The sequence below is a fragment of the Sceloporus occidentalis genome, unplaced genomic scaffold (assembly GCF_023333645.1).
Source record: "Sceloporus occidentalis isolate IW3139 unplaced genomic scaffold, rSceOcc1.0.p SCAF_3, whole genome shotgun sequence".
Classification (NCBI taxonomy): domain Eukaryota; kingdom Metazoa; phylum Chordata; class Lepidosauria; order Squamata; family Phrynosomatidae; genus Sceloporus; species Sceloporus occidentalis.
This window is the reverse complement of record NW_028316983.1, coordinates 244,603,311-244,628,087: the sequence shown is the minus strand read 5'-3', so window position 1 is coordinate 244,628,087 and position 24,777 is coordinate 244,603,311. Positions and strand designations below refer to the sequence as shown.

Here is a 24,777-nt window from a genome sequence, read left to right as displayed (position 1 = left end):
AACCATCCATGGCTTGAAAGTATTCCAAAAATATATAAATTCCACAATGCACACCTTGATTTTTGCCATCTTATATGAGGGGCACCATTTGTCACTCTATGCCATTTGGTAAGTAAGTGTTCTACATTTTGTAAGGAGGGAGTGGTGATTAACCTACTAAATTGAAAAGACATGAATGCATAGAGAAGAACGTCTGAGGATAGTCACAACTGACAGGTTCATGTGGGAGGACTATACTGCCTTCGGGCCAGACATTGAGAATATTTAACTCAAATATTATTCCAGCATTAGCCAAAGAAGAAAGCAATTGCCATGTCATCAACTAAATTCTGTAGCTCTCTGACGTTACTTTGTCATAGCATCAGTTCACATGCACAAGAGATGGCTTTTAATGTATAATCATGTCAGGGAGGCTTTTATCTGCGGTATGTGTTTTAGTTATGTTTTCAACGTATGTATGTTGATGTAATTTTGCACTATTTTCAACTAGTTGATTTTAATTATCTTTTAATTTTTATTGTAAAGTTTTTAAATGGTTTTATTTGTGAACCACTTTGGGTCCCTTTCTGGGAGAAAGGTAGCATAGAGATGTAACAAACAAACACACAAATAATACACTTGCATCCAGATAATTCTTGTGGGTTTCCCACTGTCAGTGGTTGGCTGTAATGCAAGGAGACTAGATTTGTCTTTGGTCTGGTCCTACACATCTTTACTTACATCCTTATATTCCTAACTAAATTGGATTTTGCATCTCCCTTTCCATCAGTCCTGGTTGTCGCCTCTTGTTAACTGAGAATATTATTGTCATGGCAATTTTGCTGAAATCAAAATTCAAAGTTTAGTTTGAGGGTTGTTAGTGGGAGGAATACCTCTTCCAATGGAGCATGGGATGGATGTTGAAGAAACTGTGCCATCGTTTTTTTATAAGAAATGTAAAAAATAAATGAGTAGTCTCAGCATCTTTAGACATGTTCATGTCCTTTCTTGTTGAACTGCTTGTTGTACATGAGTTGACAGTTACTAAATAGGTTGGTTCCAAGAGATACTTTTCAGTGATGATGATGATGATGATGATGGCAATGTTGATAATGTCTTCTTTTGATAGTGACATCTTTGGAAAGAAGCCTGAAGTCACTTGGAACGCCAAATGACATACCAGAACTGCGGGATGCTCTGTGAGTTCTGTTCCTTGGTTGTGGTTATCTATTACCTTCTTTTCTATCATTGTCTTTTGTCCTTCTTGCATTGCTTTTGTTATATTTGTTACACTTAACTCTCTTTTTGTTAATGGCCATCAAGTTGACTTTGACTTATGGCAGTCTTATGAATGAGAGAACTCCAAGTGCAAAGTGCAAAGTGGCTTTAGCTTCCATGATTGATTCAACCCACTTATAATGCAGTCTTCCTCTTTTCCTGCTGCCATCCAATTTATTAAGCATTATTGTATTTCCTAGTGCATCATGCCATGTCATGATATGCCCAAAGTATACAGCCTCAGTTTAATCATCTTCACTTCTGGGGAGAGTTCAAGCTTGATTTGATCTAAGATCCACTCATTTGTCTTTTTAGCACTCCATAGTATCCATAGAACATTGCTCCAGCACCCCATTTCAAACAAACATTTAACACTATGCTCTCATTTTATCCTGTCTTACTGTTAAACATTGGTATGGAAAGGTTTCTCTGCACTTTTATTGGGGAATTGCTGTTGATTTATTGGGACTTCCTTGTGGCAAAGAAAAGGTTTGTGCAAAGACATACTTTGGTGTGGAAAATCTTAATGTCTTTTGCAGAAAACACACTGGATCTTTGCATAAGAGAAATGACTATTTGCATCCCAGTGGGTACTGGTAGAACATATTTCCCCCCATGAATGAAAATAGGTAGTAGATAAGATTGCATGTATATCATAGTGATTTTGCATTTGCTAAAGAATCACAGGTCTCAGACTGGTATTGTTTAGGGTGCTGCATCTTCATAGACCTCACAACGTGGAAAAACATTCTTCTCATCTTCCTTTGAACTTCTCTGCTGCATCCTAGTCCCAAACTAGTCTCCTCTTTCTCCTTTAGCATTCTCTGATTTAGAAGGTGCTTGGGGAATAGTGGGGGAACATTTGGTAGTTTGATAGCTTTTATTGTTTACATTTTAAAGGAAGACTTTAATTGCATAGTAAAACTGTCACATGTTTTAAGTCTGTGTACATCTCTGCTTTGAAGGACGCTTCCTTGTTAGGGTCAAGGAAAGAAAATAAAAGAAGGGCGCCTTTTTAAAAATAGTTTGCAAGGGCTTTTAAACATTTTCATGTCAAATCACACATTTTTCATATGTTCATCACATCTAATGATGTTGATGAGTTCAAAAAATGAAATGAAAAGAAGGAAGTGTAATGTATTGTATTTAAAGATTGTCATAAATTACATGCTCATAAGCCTAAGCAAGCCTTCTCTTCTCATCCAAAGCTTATTACAAATAACTGGTTACAATTTATTCATTACTGGTGGGTCCAGTGGTCCAGTGGTATCCACTGTGGTTTGGCTTCATGACCCTCAATGGATACCAAAATCCGTGGATGCATAAGTCCCACTTTCCTTAATGACATAGTAAAATGATGTCTCTTATATAAAATAGCAAAATCAAGGTTTGCTTTTGGGAATTCTTTTGGTTGATATTTTAGAACCATGTTAGCTGCATCCGTGGATGCAGAATTCATGGTTATGGAGAGTTGACTGCAGTTTCATTTGGTAATAACTAAGCATGTAACTTAATGAAAGATAGATTCACTGTTTTTCACATTGTAAAAATAACCTGGAGCATTTTGGCCAGTGAAGATAAGCCCTCATCAGAGTCACACAAGAATAAATTCAAAGCAGACATCCCATTACTAGCCCAGTGAAAAACAGTAAATTATAACCATAGTTGTTACAAGACAAAACATAACTCACTCCCAGCTTAACAAAGATAATGGGCCAGATTTCGAACTAAACTTGGCCCGCTACATTGGCAGCTTTGACTTTTGTGAATTTGATTATTCATAGATTTGATTAAAATGCTCTCTCTAGGAATCTTTAGGTCCTCCGGTCAGGGACGTAGCCAGGATTTTAGGAAGGGGGGGGGGGTTCCAGACTAAGTGCCACCATTATAATGGGGCTTGGGTGCAGCGGCGCAGCAGCACATACCATTCATTTTTCTAATGGAAGGGGGGGGGGCGTCCGGACCCCAAGATCCCCCCCCCCCCTTGGCTACGTCCCTGCTCCGGTATGACTCTAATGTCATCCTATGCCAAATGTTACATTGGAGAACAAGTCCTAGAGATTCCTAGAGAGACCACTTCTCTAGATATTTGTAGATCCTCCAGTGCAATTTTATGGTCACCTTCTAGCAGTTCTTGATCATAGAATTACTCTGGATGACCTAGAGATTCCTAAAGAGATGTTCTCACAGATTTTTTAAAAAGTGGTTTGTTTTATTTGCAGTTTTCCCACTTTCAGGGGGGTCCTTTGCCCCTAACCCCAGCAAATGTGAAGGGTCCACTGTAGTGGTGCCCATCTTCTGATCTCTTTGCACACAGCTGGTTGTGTTCCCATGGAAATAGCTGCTCCACAATAAACAACAGCAACAACAGTTGTTGTTAGCCATACTTCTAAAGGTTTTGGAATTTTGGTTTAATATTGTTTTATTATCTTGTTTATTATTGGTTATATATATTTGTCAGTTTGCTTTGCTGTATATTACATTTCTTTCTGCTTTTCTGCACAACTGGTTTTACAATGGTATTATTTAGTTTTATATTTCTATTATGCCTTCCTTCCCTCTCTGTGTATGTACATGTTTTTTATGGTCCTTCTTTGGCAGGACCCACTGTTTTGGGGTTTTTATAGTACTATGTACATTGATGGTGTTGTTGTTGTGTGCCTTCAAGTAGTTTCCAACTTACGGTTACCCTAAGGCAACCCTATCATGGGGTTTTCTTGGCAAGTGTTTTCAGAGGGGGTTTGCCATTGCCATCCTCTGAGGCTGAGAGAGTGTTACTTGGCCAAGGTCACTCAGTGGGTTTCCATGGCCAAGCCAGGATTTGAACCCTGGTCTCTAGAGTCATTGTCCAGTGCTCAAACCACAGCACCACATGGGTATGTTAACAATGGCCCGGTACAGGCGGGCCTATTGGGTGCCCTCATCATGTGTTAGGGGTTGGCTGGGGGCGCTCCGCCCACACGTGCCTCAACCCTAGCACATGACGAGGGCATAACAATGGCAGCGCCCTGTACAGATGGGCGCTGCCATTGTTACATGCAGGACACCTAGCGTCCGCACATCGCGGCACCGTTATGACATCATGAGTGCGCCATTGGCACACTGTGGCATCATAACTGTGCCGCAAGAACCCACTTTTTGCAGGTTCTTTTTGCTTCACGGGGAAGTCTCGTGGTCTGAAGGCTGCGGATTCCCCACGGAGCAAAACGGCACTGAAAGACCGCCCTTTTTGGGCGGTCTGTACCGGGCCAATATCAACAGCAGTAACAATTCATAAAATAATAATTAGCTTCTACACTCTAAATTCATGTTGTAGAGTTCTAATACTTAGTAAAACAGCTTGTGAGTAATGATTAATTATGCACATATCTTCAATTGCTTTTGTCTACCAGTAAGGTAAATTAAGATATATGTGGTCTCCTTCAGAATTTAGAATTGAGACATGAAAAGGTTTTAGAACAAATTACCATACCCCCCTTTTAAAAAAACACACAAAATAAATCCCTGCAGTGCTCAACAAATCCAATGAGTTAAATTGTCAAGGGTTGTTTTGTGTTTAATCATCAGTGGCACAATATATCAGGGAAAAGGTTTTAAGTGTCAACATATTTAATGGAGGGTAGGATTTTAGTAATATTTCTTTGGGTTTTGTTATTCTGCTTGTATAAGCTTTATGAAAGTGATTTCCATAAATATTCCGAAAATGATGTTTTGAGCCTGTTAATATGTTAAACCCTTCAAAGTAATACCTTCCCAGTTTTATGTCAAAGCTGTTGGGATTAAGTTTATCTAGTCACAGGGTGTTTTATCGTGCCTGGTATCAGCTACTGACATGGAGGACCTCATTGATTTGCCAGTGAGGAAACAGCAAAGAATGCAGTATTTACACTTGTAATCTGATCTATAAAAATGTGTGAAATGCACTCAGGGCGGAGACAGGGCAGTGCCAATATAGTGCAGATAACTTAGCGATGCCAACATTGGATTGTTTTACAGACCTATAGAGTTGTATTTATTGATTGCAATTAATTAAAAATGCCTGGCACTTCCTCCAAGGAAGAGGGGATTTTGTACATTAGAGCTGGACAGCTTTCAGGCTTATGGGACCTACTAAAACTCTGAGATCCGCTAGCCAGAGTGGGATGCAAATACTGGTTTCAGAGGATGGAAATGTGTTTTCAGAAAGAGTGATGGGCAGGGGCTTCCATCTCAATGGGATGGTGAATTCACTTTGGGTTTTAGACTAAAGTATTATCCAATGTGCTATTTCCAAACTAGATCCAGCTTCTTGAATACCCCCTTTAATGTCTGGAGTAATACACTAAGTGGATTCATTGCTCCACTCATATGGGAACCACCAGCAACCTCGGATTAAAGGTGTCTATGAGCGTGAACTGAGTCAAAGAACTTATGACCAGATCCAGAAACAAGATTTCATAAAGTGATCTCCTCTTAATATATGTGTGTTGGTGGATGGGTAGGTGTTTTAAGCACCCCAGCTATTTCTTCGGAGTGAGCTTTGCAGTGGATGCTGTTGTCAGACAACTGGGCACCAGATGCCCTTGGTACTAATGTTGGTAACATTTATTATTGTGTGTATGGATGTGCCTTCAAATGGCTTGTCTACTTATGGCAACACCATTAATTTTATATAGTTTTCGTAGGCAAAGGATACTCAGAGGTTGCTTTACCCATTCCATCCTCTGAAATATAGCCTACAGCCCCTGGTATTCAGTGGTGGTTTCCGTCCAATACTAACCAGGGAAGACCATGTTTAGATGTCAAGATCAAATGAGATGCAAGATATCCCTACAGCACCAGACCTATGGCCATGGCTGCACTGATGGGAAAACCTGGCTTACCATTGGGGCACCTGAATCTGTGTGGAGGGCAAGATGTGTGCACAACCACTACCCAGAATGGATTGATACCGGTAGAACTGTACATAAACTCCCTGCTCCTGCCCCAGCCCCAGTCCCATTAAAATGCAGTATGTACCAGAGGAAATGCGTGAATTTGAAAGTGAGAGCACTGTGGCAGGAGTTGGCATTTCTGGGTGGGAAGAGGTCATTGGCTCACCTGACCTAGGGCAGCTTCTCCTGAGCTCTTCTGCTCACCCGCTGATGCTCATCTCCCCTGTTCCCACACTGGCACACAGTCCGCATGGTCATGGTCTCTAGAGTTTATGGCCTGATTCAGAACAAAAGTGGACTCTCTTTTACTCTAGAGAAAAGTCCTGGCACATGTATTGGACCTGTGTTTCACCCAGTTTGGCCTCATGCACCATCTAAACAGGTCAGTGTGGGAACAAGGCAGAAACATTTATTTTCCTCTGTGTGGACATGGGCTATATGTTTTAATTAAGTATTACAAAAATGTAAATGCGATTGCTATTGGTATAAATAGGTGGGATCCTGCTTCAGCAGCGTAACTATGATAGCTCCATCTCCTGAACTGGTTCTGGAAACCCACTTTAGAAACCAGCCAATCACCCTGAGTGATGGAGTTCTTGAGCAAGATCCTTCATGATGACATGCCAACACTCTCACATCAGCATGTCATGGGGTGAGGAGAATAAGCGGGCACCTCCACAGGTCCTGGGATATTCCTTGTCACACCATCATTCCCTGTTGCTAGAGACTCAATGCCACACAACTCCATCACTTGGGATAGTTCACTGGCTTTTATTCTTTTTAAAAACTTTCTTATTTTTAAAAAAAATACCAGTTTTTTTTTCATCCTGAATATTTGTGACACATTTGTGAATTTTAGTAAATCCTTTCTACGTTGAACTGCCTTATCCATACTTGCCAGTGCTATGTTCCCCTTTTTAGAGGAGTAAACCTTCTTCTCTTAAGGTTTTTTGTTAAGATTCTGAAGGAGACAAAATCCTTGGTACTAATAAACAAGGGTTTCCTCCATAAATTGACTTTTTCCTTCCTTGAAATGCTGGTAGGGATATGAATCTTCATAACTTTCACCCTTCCAGGAAAAAAATAATGAATTATATTTTCTTTCTCTTTCTCTCTTTGCAAGAAAGCTATCATGTTTGAACATTATCCACAGGTTTTGACTGGTCTGCACAGAAGATTGGCACTTGTTTGCCCAGAGAATGGCCTTTTCTGCACAGAAAACAAATCTGTTGTGCAGAAATGTTACTTTCTCCACAGGAAATAATAGGGTTTTTTAAAGGAAAGATGCCATGCTTTTTTTTCTTACTGAATACGTCTCAGACATGAAGATTCTCACCTATCTAGGTTTCTCCTTTTTGGGGTTTCTTGACACTCTAGAAACCTGTTTGTTTAAAAAAACAACACTTTTTCCAGATATTTTCCTCCCAAAATAAATCCATCTCTGAATGCTAAATTGGCTGTTCCAGGAAAAAAAATGGTGCAATCCCCTTTGGAGAAAGATTGATATATGCCTAGATGAGTGCGACCCAAAACCGCTCTGGATTAAATAGCTAATCGCTTTGCTAGACAAGACATCTTAAATAACTCTTCAGCCCAGTAATCAAAGTTGGCTGATCAGAGATCTGACACTATCGAAAGAGAAATGGCTCCTGGCTTCAGGACTGACATAAATCTCCAGGAATAAGCCGGTCTCTCATCCTGCCAATGGAAAGATTTCACTAAATATCAGCTTGTATGGATTAACACGTCAGCCGCCTGGAAGGAGTTGGCTGTACGGCTGACGTTTGCCCTGACAGCAGCAGTCACTGAGTGTGCATCCATGAAACGCTAAGCAACTTTCTTCCCACGGGGCTCTTTCCATTCAGCCAGCAAGCATTTCCATTCAGGGTGAAACAGCATTTCCAAATACAACTCCGACATTGCTCTACAGGGGCCGTCTTTTCCTTGTTTGAATTCATGAGATGTCTGGCGATAATTTACCTTAACTTCTAAAGGCAGGATCCTCAGGGTAGAATTATGAGTTCTTCTGTTCCAGATGTTACACAGTGTAAAATCTAAGACGACTAGGCATCTGTGGAAGGGTTCGGGGACCAGTTTTCTGCCCTTGGAAGCAGAAATGAAAACTACAGCTAACATTTCTCTTTTTAAAAAACCAAAACATTTTTTAAAAAAGAAAAATGCTAAATACGATAAGCCCTTGGTATCTGGTCGGGTTTAATTCCAGGACCCCCCATGGACAGCAAAACCCATGCATGCTCCAATTCCTTATATGCAGTCAGCCCTTCATATCCATGGATTTCTTATCCTCAGATTCAAGCATCCACAGCTTGAAAATATTTTAAAATATATAGATCCCAAAAGCAAACCTTGATTTTGCCATTTTATGTCAGGGATACCATTTTACTATGCCATTGTGTTTAATGGGGCTTGATCATCCACAGATTTTGGTATCCACAGAGGGTCCTAGAACCAAACATCAGTGGATACTAAGGGCCCACTGTAGCAAAATGGTGTCCCATGTGTAAAATATCAAAATCAAGGTTTGTTTTTGATTTTTTTAAAAAATGTGTATTTTTTTCAATCTGTGGATAGTTCAATCCATAGATGCAAAACTGTACATCAGGGTATCCTGTATCTTATTCTAAAAAGGTGAATTATCACTCCTAGCAGAGATAGTTTGGTCAGGAGGTTCGGAAAACCTGGAAATGATCAAGGGTTGCAGAAACAGTTTTGAGAGCCAAACATGGCTGATGCTGATCAAAGGTGTTCTCCAAGCCCTCCAAGCAATACTGAAATCAGTAGAGCATCTTCCTAAAGCCTGGGTGAGTCACGTTTGGACTACAACTGAAAAAAGTAACTTTTCTATGCTATAGGATGATGTCCCATTGGTTTCAATATTGCCTTCCATAGGGAAACTTTTGGAAGTTGTCATCTCTCTAAAGAAGTAATTTTTTCAAGCTCTGTAGATTTCCTGAAACAAACTTAAAATCCCCCCTTTGTCTATGAATGAAGGTGGTTCTTTGTTCTCCATGCCTTCTGACAATACAATAAAAATTGTGGCAGACTTCAGGAGCCACCTGTAGGGTTATATTTCACTCACTTGGTATTACAAGGTCTTCCTAATTTACCTGTTTAAGGCTTGAAATATTCTGTTAATGTAGATTGAAGTTTTCTCTTCCATAGAGGTTTCTGGTTTGAATTCCTTAGGTTATCCTGTTTTGTATCTACTCATTCACCAAGTTCTGATGGGAGGCTTATGCGTGTGTATGCACATCTGAGAGCCAGTGTGGTGTAGTGGTTTGAGCATTGAGTGGTTTGGGTCTGAATCCTCACTGGGTGATTGGGCAAAGCCCACTCTCTCAGCCTCAGAGGATGGAAAAAGCAAAACCTCTCTGAACAAATCTCCCCAAGAAAACCCCATGATTGGGTTGAAGTCACCATAACTCCGAAAGGATTTTGAAGCACCCAAGAACAACAGCAGTGCACCTTCAAGTCTCCTGTTGACTTATGGCTACCCCTTGAATTTCATATCATTTTCTTAGGTAAATAATAATTAGAGGTGATTTTATCTGTTCCTACTTCTAAACTACAGCCAACAACACCTGGTATTTGTTGACGGTCTCCCATCCAATTAATAACCAGGGCTGTTCTGGCTTAGCTTCTAAGATCAGATGCACTCTGATGCCTTTAGGCTATTTAGACCATGCTGGGAATCTTGTGGCTCTCTAAATGTTGTACTGCAACTCCCAGTAAGCCTTGGCTGTACTTGCTTCAGTGGCTGGGACCTGAAGCCCAACATCATCTGAAAGTCCATATTCTTTTTCATCCCAGTATTTCTTCCAAAACTTTCATTCCTTCTGAGAGTATTTCAGTGCCTTGGACAGATACCTGGGATCAAGCTGTTGAAAAGCTGCAGTCAAAGCTGAGCAAAATGAAACATCAAAAAGTCAGTCTGGAGCACAGGTAGGGTGCTGCCACACTGAAGAATTAATACCATTTGACAATGCTTTAACTGCCATGGCCCCATTCTATCGAATGCTGGAATGTACTGTATAGTTTGTTGTGGCAGCAAAGTTTGCTGACAGAGAAGGCTAAATGTCTCACAAAACTACAAGTCCCATAATTCGGTAGCATTGAGACATGACCATGAAGGTGATGTCGAACTGCATTAATTCAGCTTGTGTTGCATCCCTTCTGCTTACATTATCTTTCATTTGTAACTAAATGGGTTTCCTGTTTTGTTCTCAGGGAACAACCAGAACCTCAGAAATGCAGGAAAATATAGAGCCAAGACACACACAGGGAGCAATGTGATTCACCAGCAAGAAGGCTGAGGAAGTGCATTTTGTTCAGTCCAGGTCATACGAAACAATAAATCCAGCATAGTCGAGAAACATAGCAAGTCAAAAGTACAGACAAGAACAGGAGACACGAATGTTGCTTCTACCAAGGAGGTCAGTAGTCAGCAACAGCTTTTTGAGCCAGATGGTGGGCTATTTATGGTCTGGCAGCCTCCTGCAGGTGCTGTGTGATTGATGAGCATTTCTCTCAATGATGCTCTGCTGGGCCTGATACTACCAGCTCCGTATCTCCATCTATGTCAGGCTGTGGCTGCCGGGAGGTCTTCTGTCTCTGGCACCAGCAGCACTCCCTGTCACTCTGTTTGAAAAGTCATTGTCATTGTCAATCTATACCAGGGTCCCAGAGGTAGGACATGACAGTCAGTGATATAGGATCTTGGCCAGTTGCTTTAAAAATATGCCTTGTAAGTGATACATTGGGCCCTTGGTATTTTCTGGGGTATGGATACCAAAATCTGTGAGTGCTCAAGCCCCATCTGTATACAGTAGTGCAATAAGATTGTGTCCCGTATATGAAATGACAAAATCAAGGTTTGCTATTTGGATTTATGTGTGTGTATGTGTGTGATTGATGGTTGAATCTGTGGATGCAAAATCTGTGGATATGAAGGGCTGACTGTATGTTCAAAACAGGACACATTACAAAGCAAAAATGCCTAAGCCTTTAATTTAGTCCAATGGCCTTTGCTCCTTTATTCCCCAGCTCTGACTCGTCTCCTATTTTTGTTGTTTTCCTTCCTCACCCACACAGTAGTCACTTCCACTTGCCTCCGCTGCCATTTCATCTAGTTAGCTGTGACAACCGGAATATGTTCCATTATGATGACATCAGAAAAATCACAGCTACCTGTCCGCTTAGAAATGCAGCGAGGGCAAATGAAGATAAAGAGTGAAGGCAGAGGGAAGAACAAAACAGTGTTAAGAAGCAAAGGCTACTGAGGGGAATAAAACAGAGTTAAGGTGATGGGGACTGGATTGCAATATGTAACACAAAATTGCCTTTAAAAAGACCAATTAGTTTGGTCTTGGCTCAGTTCTGCTTGAATTCACCCTCATCATCACACTAATATAAACTTATTAATAAGCATATAGCACCATCAGTGTAAATGAGATGTTACAAAGTAAAACAACAACAACAACATCCTGCTAATGGCATGCACCCTAAAACACACACACAGACGCACACACACACACACAGAGGAAAGAGTAATATAAATAAAAAAATAAGCCAATACAATTATCAATATAGAAACATAAAAATAAACAAACCATGGTGTAAAACAAACTTACAAGAAAACCTTGGCTGAGTGAGATGCTTAAAGCTTCAAGAATGTAGATTCCAATTGTAAAGGAAGTAGAAATAGAAAGGAACAATGTCGATTATCTTATGTAAATATGTATCTATTTAATCTGTATACTTTGTAAATGTCTAATATGATATGTGTATTGTTTTATGGTTTTTTATGGTTTTTTTCTTTTTCTCTCTTTTTTTTACTTCTTTCTTTATGTGTAATACTTTATTCTAAATAAAAAAAATTTAAAAAGAGAATACAGTCTGATAAAAAGAAATATGGGTTGAAAGGTGGGTTGAAAGATGGGAAGAGCTTGGTTATATTGAAACAAGAGGTTTGTACTGAATCCTAAAAGGAACAGGTGGCCAGCGAAGAGATATCAGAAGGTGAGATAACATGATCCAAACCATGTGCCAAAAAGATAATCTTAGCAGTGCAGTGTTGAATCAAGGCATGTTAACATTGCCACTGAGACTTAGCAGTTGTTGTTTACTGCTGTGAAATCAACTTTGTCATATGGTGACTTCCAAGTCACTCTGACATCAACTGCCCTGCAGAGGTCTTGCAGACTCAGGACAACCATTACTTCTTTGATGGAGTCTATCCATGTGTAAGGTGATCTTCCTCTTTTCCTACTTCTGTTAACCTTTCCAAGCATTATCATCTTTACTAGTGAGTCATGTCTTCTCATAATATGGCCAAAATCCAATAATCTCAATTTAGTCATTTTGGCTTGGCCTGCTTTGTTCTAGGAGGCATTCACTTGTCTTTTTTTTTTTTTTTTTTTTTTAGCATCCATAGTATCTGCAGAATTATGTATGTTAGGTTTCGATATCAAACTAAGTAACTGGCCTTGTAACTGGAGCAATTGCAGACCACACTCCCATTCCTTTGGAAAAAAAGACAAGTTAATGTAGTTGATGCTGAGAGTGCTGCCTGTTTATCATATAATGTTCCATAGCTCAGAAAGCTACATTCACAACATCATCACTCCATTATGAAGTGTGGGTGATAAAGAATGTAGGTGCTGAATGCCTAACACTCAGCATCTTGACTGCCTTGTAATTCTGAAGCATCAGTGTATCACCTGATATTACTGAGCACCAAGTTGTCCATCATGATATAGCAGGGCTGCTAAGAGAGTAAAGTTAGGATGCTGTCTTTTAGTGGAGACATAAATCTTCGCTGATTTAATACTTTCATGCAAAAAGAAAAAGTTCCAACATATTAATCTTAATGAATGGAATCCTATTGGCATCTTGTTCATGTTGTATCCCTTCAAATTGTTTCTGACTTATGGTGACCCTAAGGCAAATCCATCACAGGGTTTTCTTGGCAAGTTTATTTAGAAAGGAAGAAACTTGCCAAGAGTATGCTATTGCCATCCTCTGCGGCTGAGAGACTGTGACTTGTCCATGTTGGTATCATACACATGCATAAGTTTTTCCGTGGAAGTGGCTGAAGATTTTTGGCCAATGTGAGACCTCAGTGTTAAGTTCATGGTTGTGGAAGTAAAGTTACATGTCTGGTGTCACTGGACACTGCTTGTGGATTGATGCCACATATGCACCATGCATGGATGTCCATGTATATTGGGTTGCATATTTTTTGGACCATTCACGAACAAGGCAACACTGTGCTGTTGCTGCATAAGTGTAAAGTGTGAGTGTAGGATCTTGGCCCATGTGTTTCATTGTGTTAAGGGTAAGAAGGTGGGTGGATATTCTTTTCAGCTGCATCTAGACTGAATCAACTGGGTCCAGATATTTTCTCATCTATCCTTGTACTGCCATCTCTGATTGGTATTGGTTCTTTGTGGTCTCAGCTAGAGATCTTTCATCCCTTGCTCAATAAAGAAAGTGCCCTGCAGTCAGACACAAAATCAAAGGCAGAAAAAGAAAGGGCAAGGGAGACTTGTCTTGGTGGTGGTAAGTCTGGGAAGGGATCTAAGTGTGTTACTCAAGCACAGGCTGAACCTGAGCCAGCAGATAGACGTGGCTACTAAAAGACAGAGAAAACTTAGCAGGGGGGAGCCAGAGTCAGCCTGTAGTTGTCACTGTAATATGCAATGTAGGAGGACGTAGCAGACACTCAAATCAGGCTCTTTTACTTTGGATAATTTGGATAGTGTTGGTACACTAAATAGACTGAAGCGCCAGTTCTTGCTTTCCAAATTTTACATGTGTGTTTAAAACATATGGAAGCTTTCCTTGTTTCATCCATTTTCCCCCTCTTTTTCATCGGATCACATGTTTGCTGAGAACAGAGACAGAAAGAATGTTCTCCATTATTCTTTTCCCAGTCATGAAGAAGAAGAAAAAAAGAAGTCTTAGACGGTGGCAATGACAAACCCCCTCTGTAGAAATTTACCCCCCCCCCTAAAAAAAACGCATCATAGATTCACCTTATGGTCACCATGGATGGAATGGATCCATTGTGTGTTTGCATGCGTGTCTATGAAGCATCTAATTTTAAAGATATATTTAGATATATTTTTATATATTAATATTGTAATACATAACATACTGCAAGGTGGGGCTTTGGAGGTGGAAGGTCCATTTTATTATTTTGCCTCCCTTGGCTCATACCACAAGAGGACTTAAAAAAAAAAGAATCAGCAAGTGATCAGGAAGCAACTTTCTTTTGCTATTTTTGGTCTGGAAAAGATGCAGATGCAAATAGCCTTGGAATGGCAAACTGTGCCCCAAGGATTTGGGGTATGCAGTTTGTCATTTTAGGATCATGGAGGGTAGCTGGAAGCCACATTGGACCACACTTGTCTGCCCCCCCCCCCCGACTATTAGATCCTATAGAGATTGATTAATCAATTGATTGATCCTGTACCAATCTTGGAACAGAGAACCATTCAGTGGGTGATTCCCCCATTTTTTAAAATGCACAGCCTGCCAGTATAGTAGGAATCCCCCCCCCCCCCAATCATTTGGCAAAAATGCAAAGCAGAAGCTACATTGACAAAGATTGAGAGAAAATGTAGGCGATGTACTAGGTTAAATTGGAAAGCCAAATTGAGGAGCTTTATTTAGTGGTAGCAGGAGAGGCAACAGAAGAAGAAGGCCACTTGGGTGGCAACAATCAACTTGCCAAGTTCACTGCCATTGCATAAAGGTCAGTTTGCATTTCAATTATAAATCTAATCTTCAGTTTAAAAGGACACTGCTAACTTTCCAAGAAACCATTTTCCTTGGTTAGACATATAATCATTTAGGAGGTGACCTTTTAAAATATTAAAATGTTTTTAAAAAGATATCTGTGTAGACTTCTGGCAAGGTTTCCAGGGATATATGGGACACAGCAAGCTATCCAGCCTTTTTGCCAAGTGCCTCATTGACAGTGAACTGGTATTTTCCCCCCTAAACTAGCCAAACCCATTGGTGAGAGAGTCAATTGAATATTAGAAAGATTCTCCTGATGGTGTGAGCTCTTTGTAGATAAAACAGGCTAGAGAAGTTCTTTTGTCATAGATTTTTAAGCAGAGGTTGGATTATTCTTTCTATATTCTTTATTTACTGTATTTATACCCCGCTCTTCAGCCCTCAAGGCTCTCAGAGTGGCTTACAGATAGTTATTCAGGCAGTTCTTGTCTTTGATTTGGCTAAAAGGTTCCCAAACATTGCTCCTCCCGGTGTTTTGGACATCTATTCCCAGAAGCCACAGCCAGCTTGGCCAAAGGTTGAGGATTCTGGGAACTGAACTCCAAAACATCTGGAGGACCAGAATTTGGAAACCACTGGTTTGGATCATCTACATTGACATGAAATTGGACTAGGTGGCCCTTGGGAATGCTTTCCAAGTCTACAGTTTTATTATTCTGTAGGCAAAATTTGTCATCCAAATTGCTGAAACATTGAAAAGTAAAGGGAACCAGTTCTGGATCCCCTGACCATGTATGGACAGATAGATGGAGAGGGGGTACAGACATCTTGTATTCCTTAAAGTCATTTCCAGTTTATGGCAACCCTGAAGTGAACCTGTCACAGGGTTTTCTTGGCAAGATTTGTTCAGAGGGCATTTGCCTTCCTCTGAGGCTGAGAGAGAGTGACTTACCCTAGATTACCCAATGGTCTTCCATGGCTGAGTGGGGATGTGAGCCTTGGTCTCCAGAATCATAGTCTGACATTCAAACCAGTACACTATACTGGCTCCTTTATATGGTAGTTACATTTCTATTTTATTTTATTTTCATTTTCATTTTTATGCTGCCTTTCTCCCAGAAAGAGACTCAAGGCAGCTCACAAAGAAAAGCATTTAAAAAACCCTTTAAAATAAATGTTTTAAAACAGTTAAAAGCATTGAAGTAAAAACAGCATAAAATTATACATGTCTAAAAATATATATAACTAAAATGCACAAACGTATATCCTACTTTCCCCCTATTTGTTATTGTGGTAGACACCTAAGTTTGGGAGAGGGAGTTGGTCCACGAGACACTACATAGTTGTGCATGCGTCACTAAGTAAGCAGTGTAGAATATGGGCCTGCAATATTTTGGGTCATTTATCTTAGGATACTTTTTTAAAAGACCTGTTAGATATGATAGAAAAACATATATATCATTATGAATTCTTCTCCTCTCATGAATATAAGAAATGTCCTCTAGATGCCCAGAACTAGACAAGGTGGCCTCTTACACTTTCCCCCCACACACATACACACCAGTTCTGGGATGTGATAAAAATGCTTCTTCTCTGAAGAAAACACAAATCTTGCCCATCCAGTTGCTCAAGGCAATAAATCCATTTTGCATTTGTAGGACCTGTTCCTGGAACTTAGCCTTTTAAAGATACCATAAAAGTGGAAGCAGCCTAGCTGGCACTTTACTTAATTCTTAAATAAACTGTGGGAGGTGGGATCAATGAAAGAAAAAGAATATTGGGACAGCCATGTGTTGTTGTTGTTGTTGTTGTTGTTGGTCATCAAATTGACTTTCAGTTATGATAGCTTATGGATGAAGTTTTCTCTGCACTGATAGGAATACTTGGCTTACCTTTGGGGCTTCCAGATCTACAAGAGGATGAGCAATGGTCTGGACAATGGGCCGACACCCATGCACTGTCTGCATTTACTGCTGTGCAAATGTGCATTTATGTGATCAGTATGTGTTGGTGCACTGTACTTATGGTACTGGAGTGCTAATGTGTGCCCATGTGATCCTTTTGCAGATGTGCAAGTTGATTGCATGGGCGCACATTAGCACATGGTGTTGAAGGAACCACACAAACTTGAAAGTAAATTTGCTTTAGCAAATTGGAAGTTCTGGTAAGGAAGAGATCAGCGGCTCACCTGCCCACCAATGCTTCTCTCCCTGTGGTCCACATTTCCAGGGGCTTCTCCTGAATTTCTAGCCTGACCTGGATTAAAACTGACTCTTTTGGTTATGGAGAATTGCCCTGGAGCACAGGTTGAGCCCATGTTCCAGCTGTTTTGGCCCCGTGCATCATCTAAACAAGTCAGTGTGGGAACAGGATGGGAAAGTTTATTTTGGTCCATGCGGACACCACCTGAGACACCTCTAAGCATCTTGAAATCATGTCTTGAAACCTCAGGGTTGTGGCTTCCCTAATTGTCAGCATACATGTAATGTAAACTCCCTCCTTTCCTACTGCTTTCCACATTATCCAGTATTACACACCTGCAAACATACATCAAAATGTGTGTTTTATTACCTTCTGAAAATCCAGTCCAAAATCAGCCTATACACACACATGAACACACACATATCATAGCGTCCAACATTTTAGAGATGAAAGTCAGGACATATGTGGCCAAGCTCATTTACCTGGGAGTAAGCTGAGCTCTGAACTTACTTCTGAATTTTTGAAAATGGTATTTGCAGATGAAGAAGAAATCTGCACTTGACTTGGAGCAGAAATGGCATTTTCTTAGCAGAAATGTTATTTTCTGCTTTTAAAATAATATTCTATGAGCAGAAAACTGTGTGCATTTTTTCCTGGCACAGAATAAGTCCCAAATTGAAGATTCTCATCTGCCCAGGATTTTTCTTTGCAGAATTTCCTGATATCAGGGAAATCATTTTGGGGGGCTGTTATTGAAATATTTTTGAATACTCTTCCCATAGCTAGCTACTAGTTAGACTTCTGTTCCATTCACATCCTAACTTCAGACATCAGCATCGAGCTTGGGAAATGCTCAGTAAATTTGTAGACTGATCGGAGGAAGGGCGGCATATAAATAAAAATTTTATTATTATTATTATTATTATTATTATTTATTATTAGACAGATTGACAGATCACAGTTTGAGTGGGAAGATCAGAGAAAACCTTCAGTGCAGCTTTATAGATTCCTGTCATTAAATTCAAGTCCCCCACCCATGTTATTCTTCCTAAGGATTAATTAGCTTTACAATAGCAACATAAGAGATAAATCTGGTAATTTCTCTGCAACCTTTGCTCCCAAATTTGTGACATACAGGTAACCTTCCAAGTATGCCACAAAGATCTATCTTCTCTTGAAATCAAAAGAATTGCCTCTGGTCCAAAGATTCATTTTTATTTCAACACCCCAGTTTCCCACAATGCTCAGTCATATGGTCCTAGAAAGTCCACATCAGACCTTGAAGGCCTCAGCCATTTTGTGTTGTCCTTAACTCCCCCTCCTGTATTGATCCAGAATTCAAAGATACAGTAGCTCTGGAGTTTATCACATGAAGGAGATTGGGAGTTTATCCCGTGAATATCCCAGAAATATCTCATAATTATGCAAAACTATTTCACATGATGTCACACAAAACCTGCCATTAAAGTGGCCACAAACAAGCATTAATGTGCATCTTTTTACTTTCAAGATTTCAGCAACAATGCATTTCCAATATCACTTTATTTATGCAATTGTGCGTGACAATCATTTGTGCAATCACTTGCCATTTTTGCTTTATTTGCAGGCTGCTTTAAATGTGCTTTAATCTCTCTTTAATGGTGAAATTAGCCCCAGTGTGACAACTGATTATGAAAATTGCTTCATAGCTGTTAGGAGGCATGCCATCATCTCTGACAATTCGTCCAAGAAGCCTTACTCTCCAAACCCAAATGGGTAATTCAACATGCTGAACCATCACCACTGATGTCTTCACTTGTATTCAAGCCCCACTGCCCATTGAAAAGATGTGATCAGTAGGGTTTGCATACTCTCAACATTTCGCAGACAGAAACCAGGAGACATGTGGCTAAGCAATATTGGAATGTGATAAAGATGGCAAAGGTTATTAATGGGGAAGAACACACAAACTAGGAGAGCCTGCCCCAATTTGCTTTTGTCTCAGCCTACAAGACTCCTCTCCTTTCACAATAATGTGAATGCAAACTACTTTTTGCACTCAATGGGAGTAAACTGAGGAGCGTCAAGGCTGGCAGGATACTAAGTTCAGAAATCCAGGATTCAGCAGTTTAAAGAAGACCTTTATTAAGAAACTACAGATCCAGTCCAGAGATGTCCTGGGCCCAGTGCTATTCAACATCTTTATCAATGACCTGGATGACAGAATTGGGAGCATACTTATCAAATTTGCAGATGACATCAAATTAGGAGGAATAGCTAATACCCCAGAGGACAGGATCAAGATCCAAAATGACCTGAATAGACTAGAAAGCTGGGCCAAAGCTAACAAAATGAAATTCAACACGGAGAAATGTAAGGTACTGCACTTAGGGTGGAAAAATAAAATGCACAGATATAGGATGGGTGACACCTGGCTGAATGAAACTACGTGTGAAAGGGATCTAGGATTCCAAGTAGACCACAAGTTGAACATGAGTCAACAGTGCGAGGCGGCAGCTAAAAAGGCCAATGCAATTTTAGGCTGCATCAATAAAAGTGTAGTGTCTAGATCAAGAGAAGTAATAGTGCCACTGTATTCTGCTTTGGTCAGGCCCCACCTAGAATATTGTGTCCAGTTCTGGGCGCCACAATTCAGAAAGGACATTGAGAAACTGGAGTGTGTCCAAAGGAGGGCGACAAAAATGGTGAAGGGTCTGGAAACCATGCCCTATGAGGAACGACTTAGGGAGCTGGGGATGTTTAGCCTGGAGAAAAGAAGGTTAAGAGGTGATATGATAGCCCTGTTTAAATATTTGAAAGGATGTCATGTTGAAGAGGGAGCAAGCTTGTTTTCTGCTGCTCCAGAGAACAGGACCTGGAACAATGGATGCAAGCTACAGGAAAAGAGATTCCACCTCAACATTAGGAAGAACTTCCTGACAGTAAGGGCTGTTCGACAGTGGAATGCACTCCCTCGGAGGGTGATAGAGTCTCCTTCCTTGGAGGTCTTTAAACAGAGGCTGGATGGCCATCTGTCAAGGATGCTTTGATTTGGATTTCCTGCATGGCAGGGGGTTGGACTGGATGGCCCTGGTGGTCTCTTCCAACTCTACGATTCTGTGATTCTATGATTCTATGTTCATTGTCAGAACTGGAGAGCAACCGTTAACATTGCCTAATTGAACTGTAACCAATTTCAAACTCATGGGCTGCATCCGTACAGCAGAAATAATCCAGTTGGACACCACTTTACCAAACTGCCCTTCCCAGAATTCCATATCATTGAACCATGGCCATTAAAGTGGTGCCAAACCAGAATGTTTCTGCAGCCATGGTGGTCTCAATTCACATTTGTTATGATCAATTACATTTGTTCTTCTCATTCCCATACTACCCCTTCTTTGTTGTTACAGCGAGATTCTTTTCACAGAAACAACCTTCAGCAGGCTTGACTCATGCTGGCCTCACCTCCAGTATTCTCTGTTCACCTGTATCTGAGTTCGCCATATCTCAGCAATAACCTGTTCCACTGTTTAACCCATCACACCAACCACTCAATATTTTATAGCAGGCAAGGTGCATATGTAACACCTGACAAGGGGGAAAGTGGGAGGAGGAGAGAGAAACCGGGACATTTTAGAATTGGGCAAAAAAGTGGGATGGCAGAGAATTAACTGGGGCTGTCCCTGCCAAATTGGAACTGGAGAAGCTCCCCTTGAATCTTTGTGGCCTTTGTGGCCAAGAATACATCAACCCCTGATATGCCTTGCACATATGGAAAGAATAAACATTTTACTTTATAGGAGAAACAAGAAGAATTTGTATTGTGAAATGGTAGCAATATCATAATGTCTGTTGCTTTTAAAATATGTTCCCCCTCCCTCCCTCCCTCCCTCCCTCCCTCCCTCCCTCCCTTTCTTTCTTTCTTTCTTTCTTTCTTTCTTTCTTTCTCTCTAGCAGGAATTTCTTCTGCGTTAAAATCTCTTTACCTCATCTGAGGGGAATGAGAAGTTAGATTTGGGTCTTCCATTCTGCATACCAGATATTTAACCTGACACTACTTGCTTTAAATTCCTAAGAATTCCTTAGAAACAGCAATAGCAGATGAGAATTCAACTTGACCTTGCATTTTCTAGCTTTCTGCTTTCTTTCAACCTCCTGCCCCTTTTGCTTCGAGGCTTTAAAATCATCATTTGGCAACACACAGACCCTTTTAGCATCAAAATTGGGGAATGCACACAGATTGAGACATATGCTTTCTCTTCCTTCCTTATTTTTATCCATGGCCTGAAACTCACCCTCCCTGAGGAGGTTTACTCTTGGTTTCCTCCCTCCCTGCTCTCTGTGCTGAATTTCACCTTGCGATACACAGGGTAAACTTTCCCATACATGTGGTGGATGGCTTTCGAGTTTGCAACAGATACATCTTGCAACTGGTACAAGTGGAAATACAAATTGTAATTTGACATGCAAAAATAAATGAATGAAAGTGGGGTGAGAATCAAGAAGATCCAAAGTATTCATGGATACAGGTTGTTGTTGGTAACAGAATACTTTATTTGAGAAGCTGTAGTTTTGAGTCCCATTTTTTTTGGGGGGGGGGGGAGATGGCGTGTAAACAGAGGCAATAAGGATGGTGTGGTGGTGGCAGGAATGACAACAACAGCTCCAAGGAATTTTATAACTAAAAAATAATGGAAATGCCATCACCCTCTTTATTTTCCCCCTTTGAGGGCTTAAAAAAAAGCCAGTGTGGATTTCTTGGAAAAGTGGTGTTTCTTATTTCTTAAAGGCTCAGGAAAACAAAGACTCATTCTCTATATGAGGGTTAGGCAAAGTGTGGCTGATGGGCAATATTTGCCCCCTCAGGACCGTTTTTGTTGCTTTTAGGCAACAAATCTAAATCTATTTGAGACCCCCCTCCCTGCTACTTTCTCCAGACACCTTTAGATCTAGGAGACCCCTTTTTAAAAAGAAAGTGAAAGGTGTCTCCTGGGTAGGGTTACCAGAGGGAAAACTGAAGACGCTTCTTGTACCTTTGCAATGACAAACCCTCTCTGAAGAAACTTGGCAAGAAAACCCCACTTTAGGGTTGCCATAAGTCAGAAACAACTTGAAGGCACACAACAACAGCAACAATGAACATATGAAAGTCAATACTAATGGCTTTTGATCACTGTGATGTGATGTTGCATCATTCGTTTTGGCGAAGAAAAATAGCATTCACAGTTATCTATGATTTTTGTTATATGCAAATGGTCCTGCAATGTGCCCCTCACATTAAACAGGATGAATTGCTGTTCTTGGAGACTTCCAGGAAGGAAATTTGGTCATTTTTCATAAGGAAAAAAGGATCGTCCAAGGAAGTGAAAGGAGAGCTGGGTGTCACAGAAGCAGCTTTGGAGGGTCAGAGATTGCCCCCGGCTACACTTTGCCCACCTCATATTTCCAAAATATTTGGGTCTCATACTACAGGGTAAGCATGGCCAGCAAAAAGAGACCCACAGGAGTTGGTTGCGTGTGGTTGCAAGCTCTACAAAATCAGGGAATTGAAGGTTAAATTATACCTTTTGGAGAGCATCTGATGCCTCTCCAATGCCTGGCTCCGATATCCCTAGGGAGATGTGGCTGGCAATCTGAAATAAGCCTTGGTGAGAAAAGACAAAAAGGTTAAAGGAGTAACTGTGGGTAGGGACCACCTGTGGAGGTGATAGGGGCAGAATGGTTGAGGGACAGAGAAAGAGACACAGAAAAGCACTCCTGCGCATTCAGCGGGCTTTGTTCTCCGACAACGTGGATTATAAATAGAAGATAATAGAAACAGTGTCCTGCAGCAGGAGCTATGAATAATTAGACAGCTGATGCCCAAGAGCGAGTAGAGGTCAGGTAGATAAAGTGAACTCATAAATGAATTTGTGTGGAGAACGGGGAGCTCCGTTTGGTTCGTGATTTTATTTTATTTTTCTACAAAAAGAACAATAGAATTTTTTAAAAAGGAGATGGGAAAGAACCTAACAGTTCTTAACTTCAACACACTTGATTGTTGCTTACTTAATTTATGTTTAATTGTTTTCTAGATCACCTGCCACCTCCAAGAAGGTTTTGCAGCAGTGTATACTGCTGCAAATCAAGAAGCTGGGCAGGGCGGGTAAAGCCAGCCAAACACAGTTCATGGCGTGTTGTAAAGGGGGAGCGGATGGGGATGGGGGGATAAATATAAAAGCTGGAGGCTTGTCTCTAAAAGAGTTAGATAGGGCCAGTCAGAGACAGAGATAGGATTGGATAGGTAGGGGAAAATACAGGACAACTGAAGAGAGATTTTGTGAGCTAACTATTAGGGCTGCTGAACACTGCAGAATTAATAATAATAATAATAATTTGTTTTATTTATATACCGCTATTCCAAAGATCATAGCGGTGAACAGCAAGTAAGCTAATTAGCAAGTAAGCTAATTTGCCCCCAACAGTCTGGGTACTCATTTTAGCTCCCTCCTCGGAAGGATGCAAGCCTGAGTCGAGCTTGGGCCCTTTTTCTGGTCTTGAACTCGCAATCTTGTGGTTTTGAGTGAATGGCTGCAGTACAGGCATTTAACCACTGCGCCACCAGGGCTCCATTAACACAAGTTGATATCGCTTTGACTGTTATGGCTACATGCTGTGGAATCCTAGCATTTGTAATTTGTTGTTGCATCAAAGTTCTCTGACAGAGAAGCCTACATATCTCTAAATATCTGGTTTTCTCCACTGCATTTCACACAGCTAACATTTTCCATAGTCCTCTCTTCATCCATCCAGCCTTCTAGTTTGGCCTGCTGGAATTTTGCAAATGTTTTAGCATTGTTTGCATTTGCTTCATCCTTTTATATCCTCTGCTACTTTCCTTTGTGTTTTACTCTGAGTTATCCACAGGTCATTTTGAAATCCATAGGTGTGGCCCCAAAACCTCAACATATATATGATGTTGACTTATACACAAATATATACAGTAGCTATGTTCTCCAGAAATCCATTTTCCAAATCTGGACTATATATCTATTTCATCTGTATCTATATCTGTATCTAAGAATGATGGAGGGGATGTTACAGTATATGGAAGGCAAAAGTATCTATGAAACTAAAGAGATAACATGATTTGAAAACCGGATTGTCTTTAAAATATTTCTGCCCTATTCCCTCTTCTGTCCTCCTTTTTATGGTTTACCAATCACACACTTTGATATAACTTAAGTGATGATGCTCAGAGTCACAGCTTGGGCTTTTAGATGTGAAGCCTTCATGCATTCTCCATTGCTTTGCCAGTCTCTTCAGCTCGGGTGGGACTCTCCCCTCTGATTTTAGCACTTTTGGTTCTCTTGCATGGTTGTGTCCTCCCCTCTCCATTGCGATGTGGAGGTCCATTTGCATTCTCAAGATTCTTGATGGCGAAATCTGACAAGAGCTGGACTATCCATTAGCACCAGTTGGAAGATTTCATCAAGCAGTTGCCCTGTGTGAAGGAAATAGCGGTAGAGTTCTTTAATAGAATTGGATTCCCCACTGACTCGCTGCAAAGTACATTATTTTTCCCCAGTCATGTGCCCTTACATAACCTGTTCTGGAGGGAGCAAAGCTGATTTTAATCAATTTTCAGAATATCTAAAGCCTCCCTCCTGAGGATGCT

At 40.6% G+C, this 24,777-nt stretch overlaps 1 protein-coding gene across 8 annotated transcripts in view; it reads left to right on the top strand.

Moving 5' to 3' along the window:
- Window positions 1-24,777, top strand: part of TSNARE1 (t-SNARE domain containing 1) — a 500,241-nt gene that overhangs the window by 178,948 nt on the left and 296,516 nt on the right. For all 8 annotated transcript variants that reach the window (XM_089518973.1, XM_089518978.1, XM_089518975.1 and 5 more), the window contains exon 5: window positions 1,109-1,178. In XM_089518973.1, the coding sequence (XP_089375099.1) occupies window positions 1,109-1,178 (70 nt within the window). The remainder of the gene's footprint in view (window positions 1-1,108; window positions 1,179-24,777) is intronic.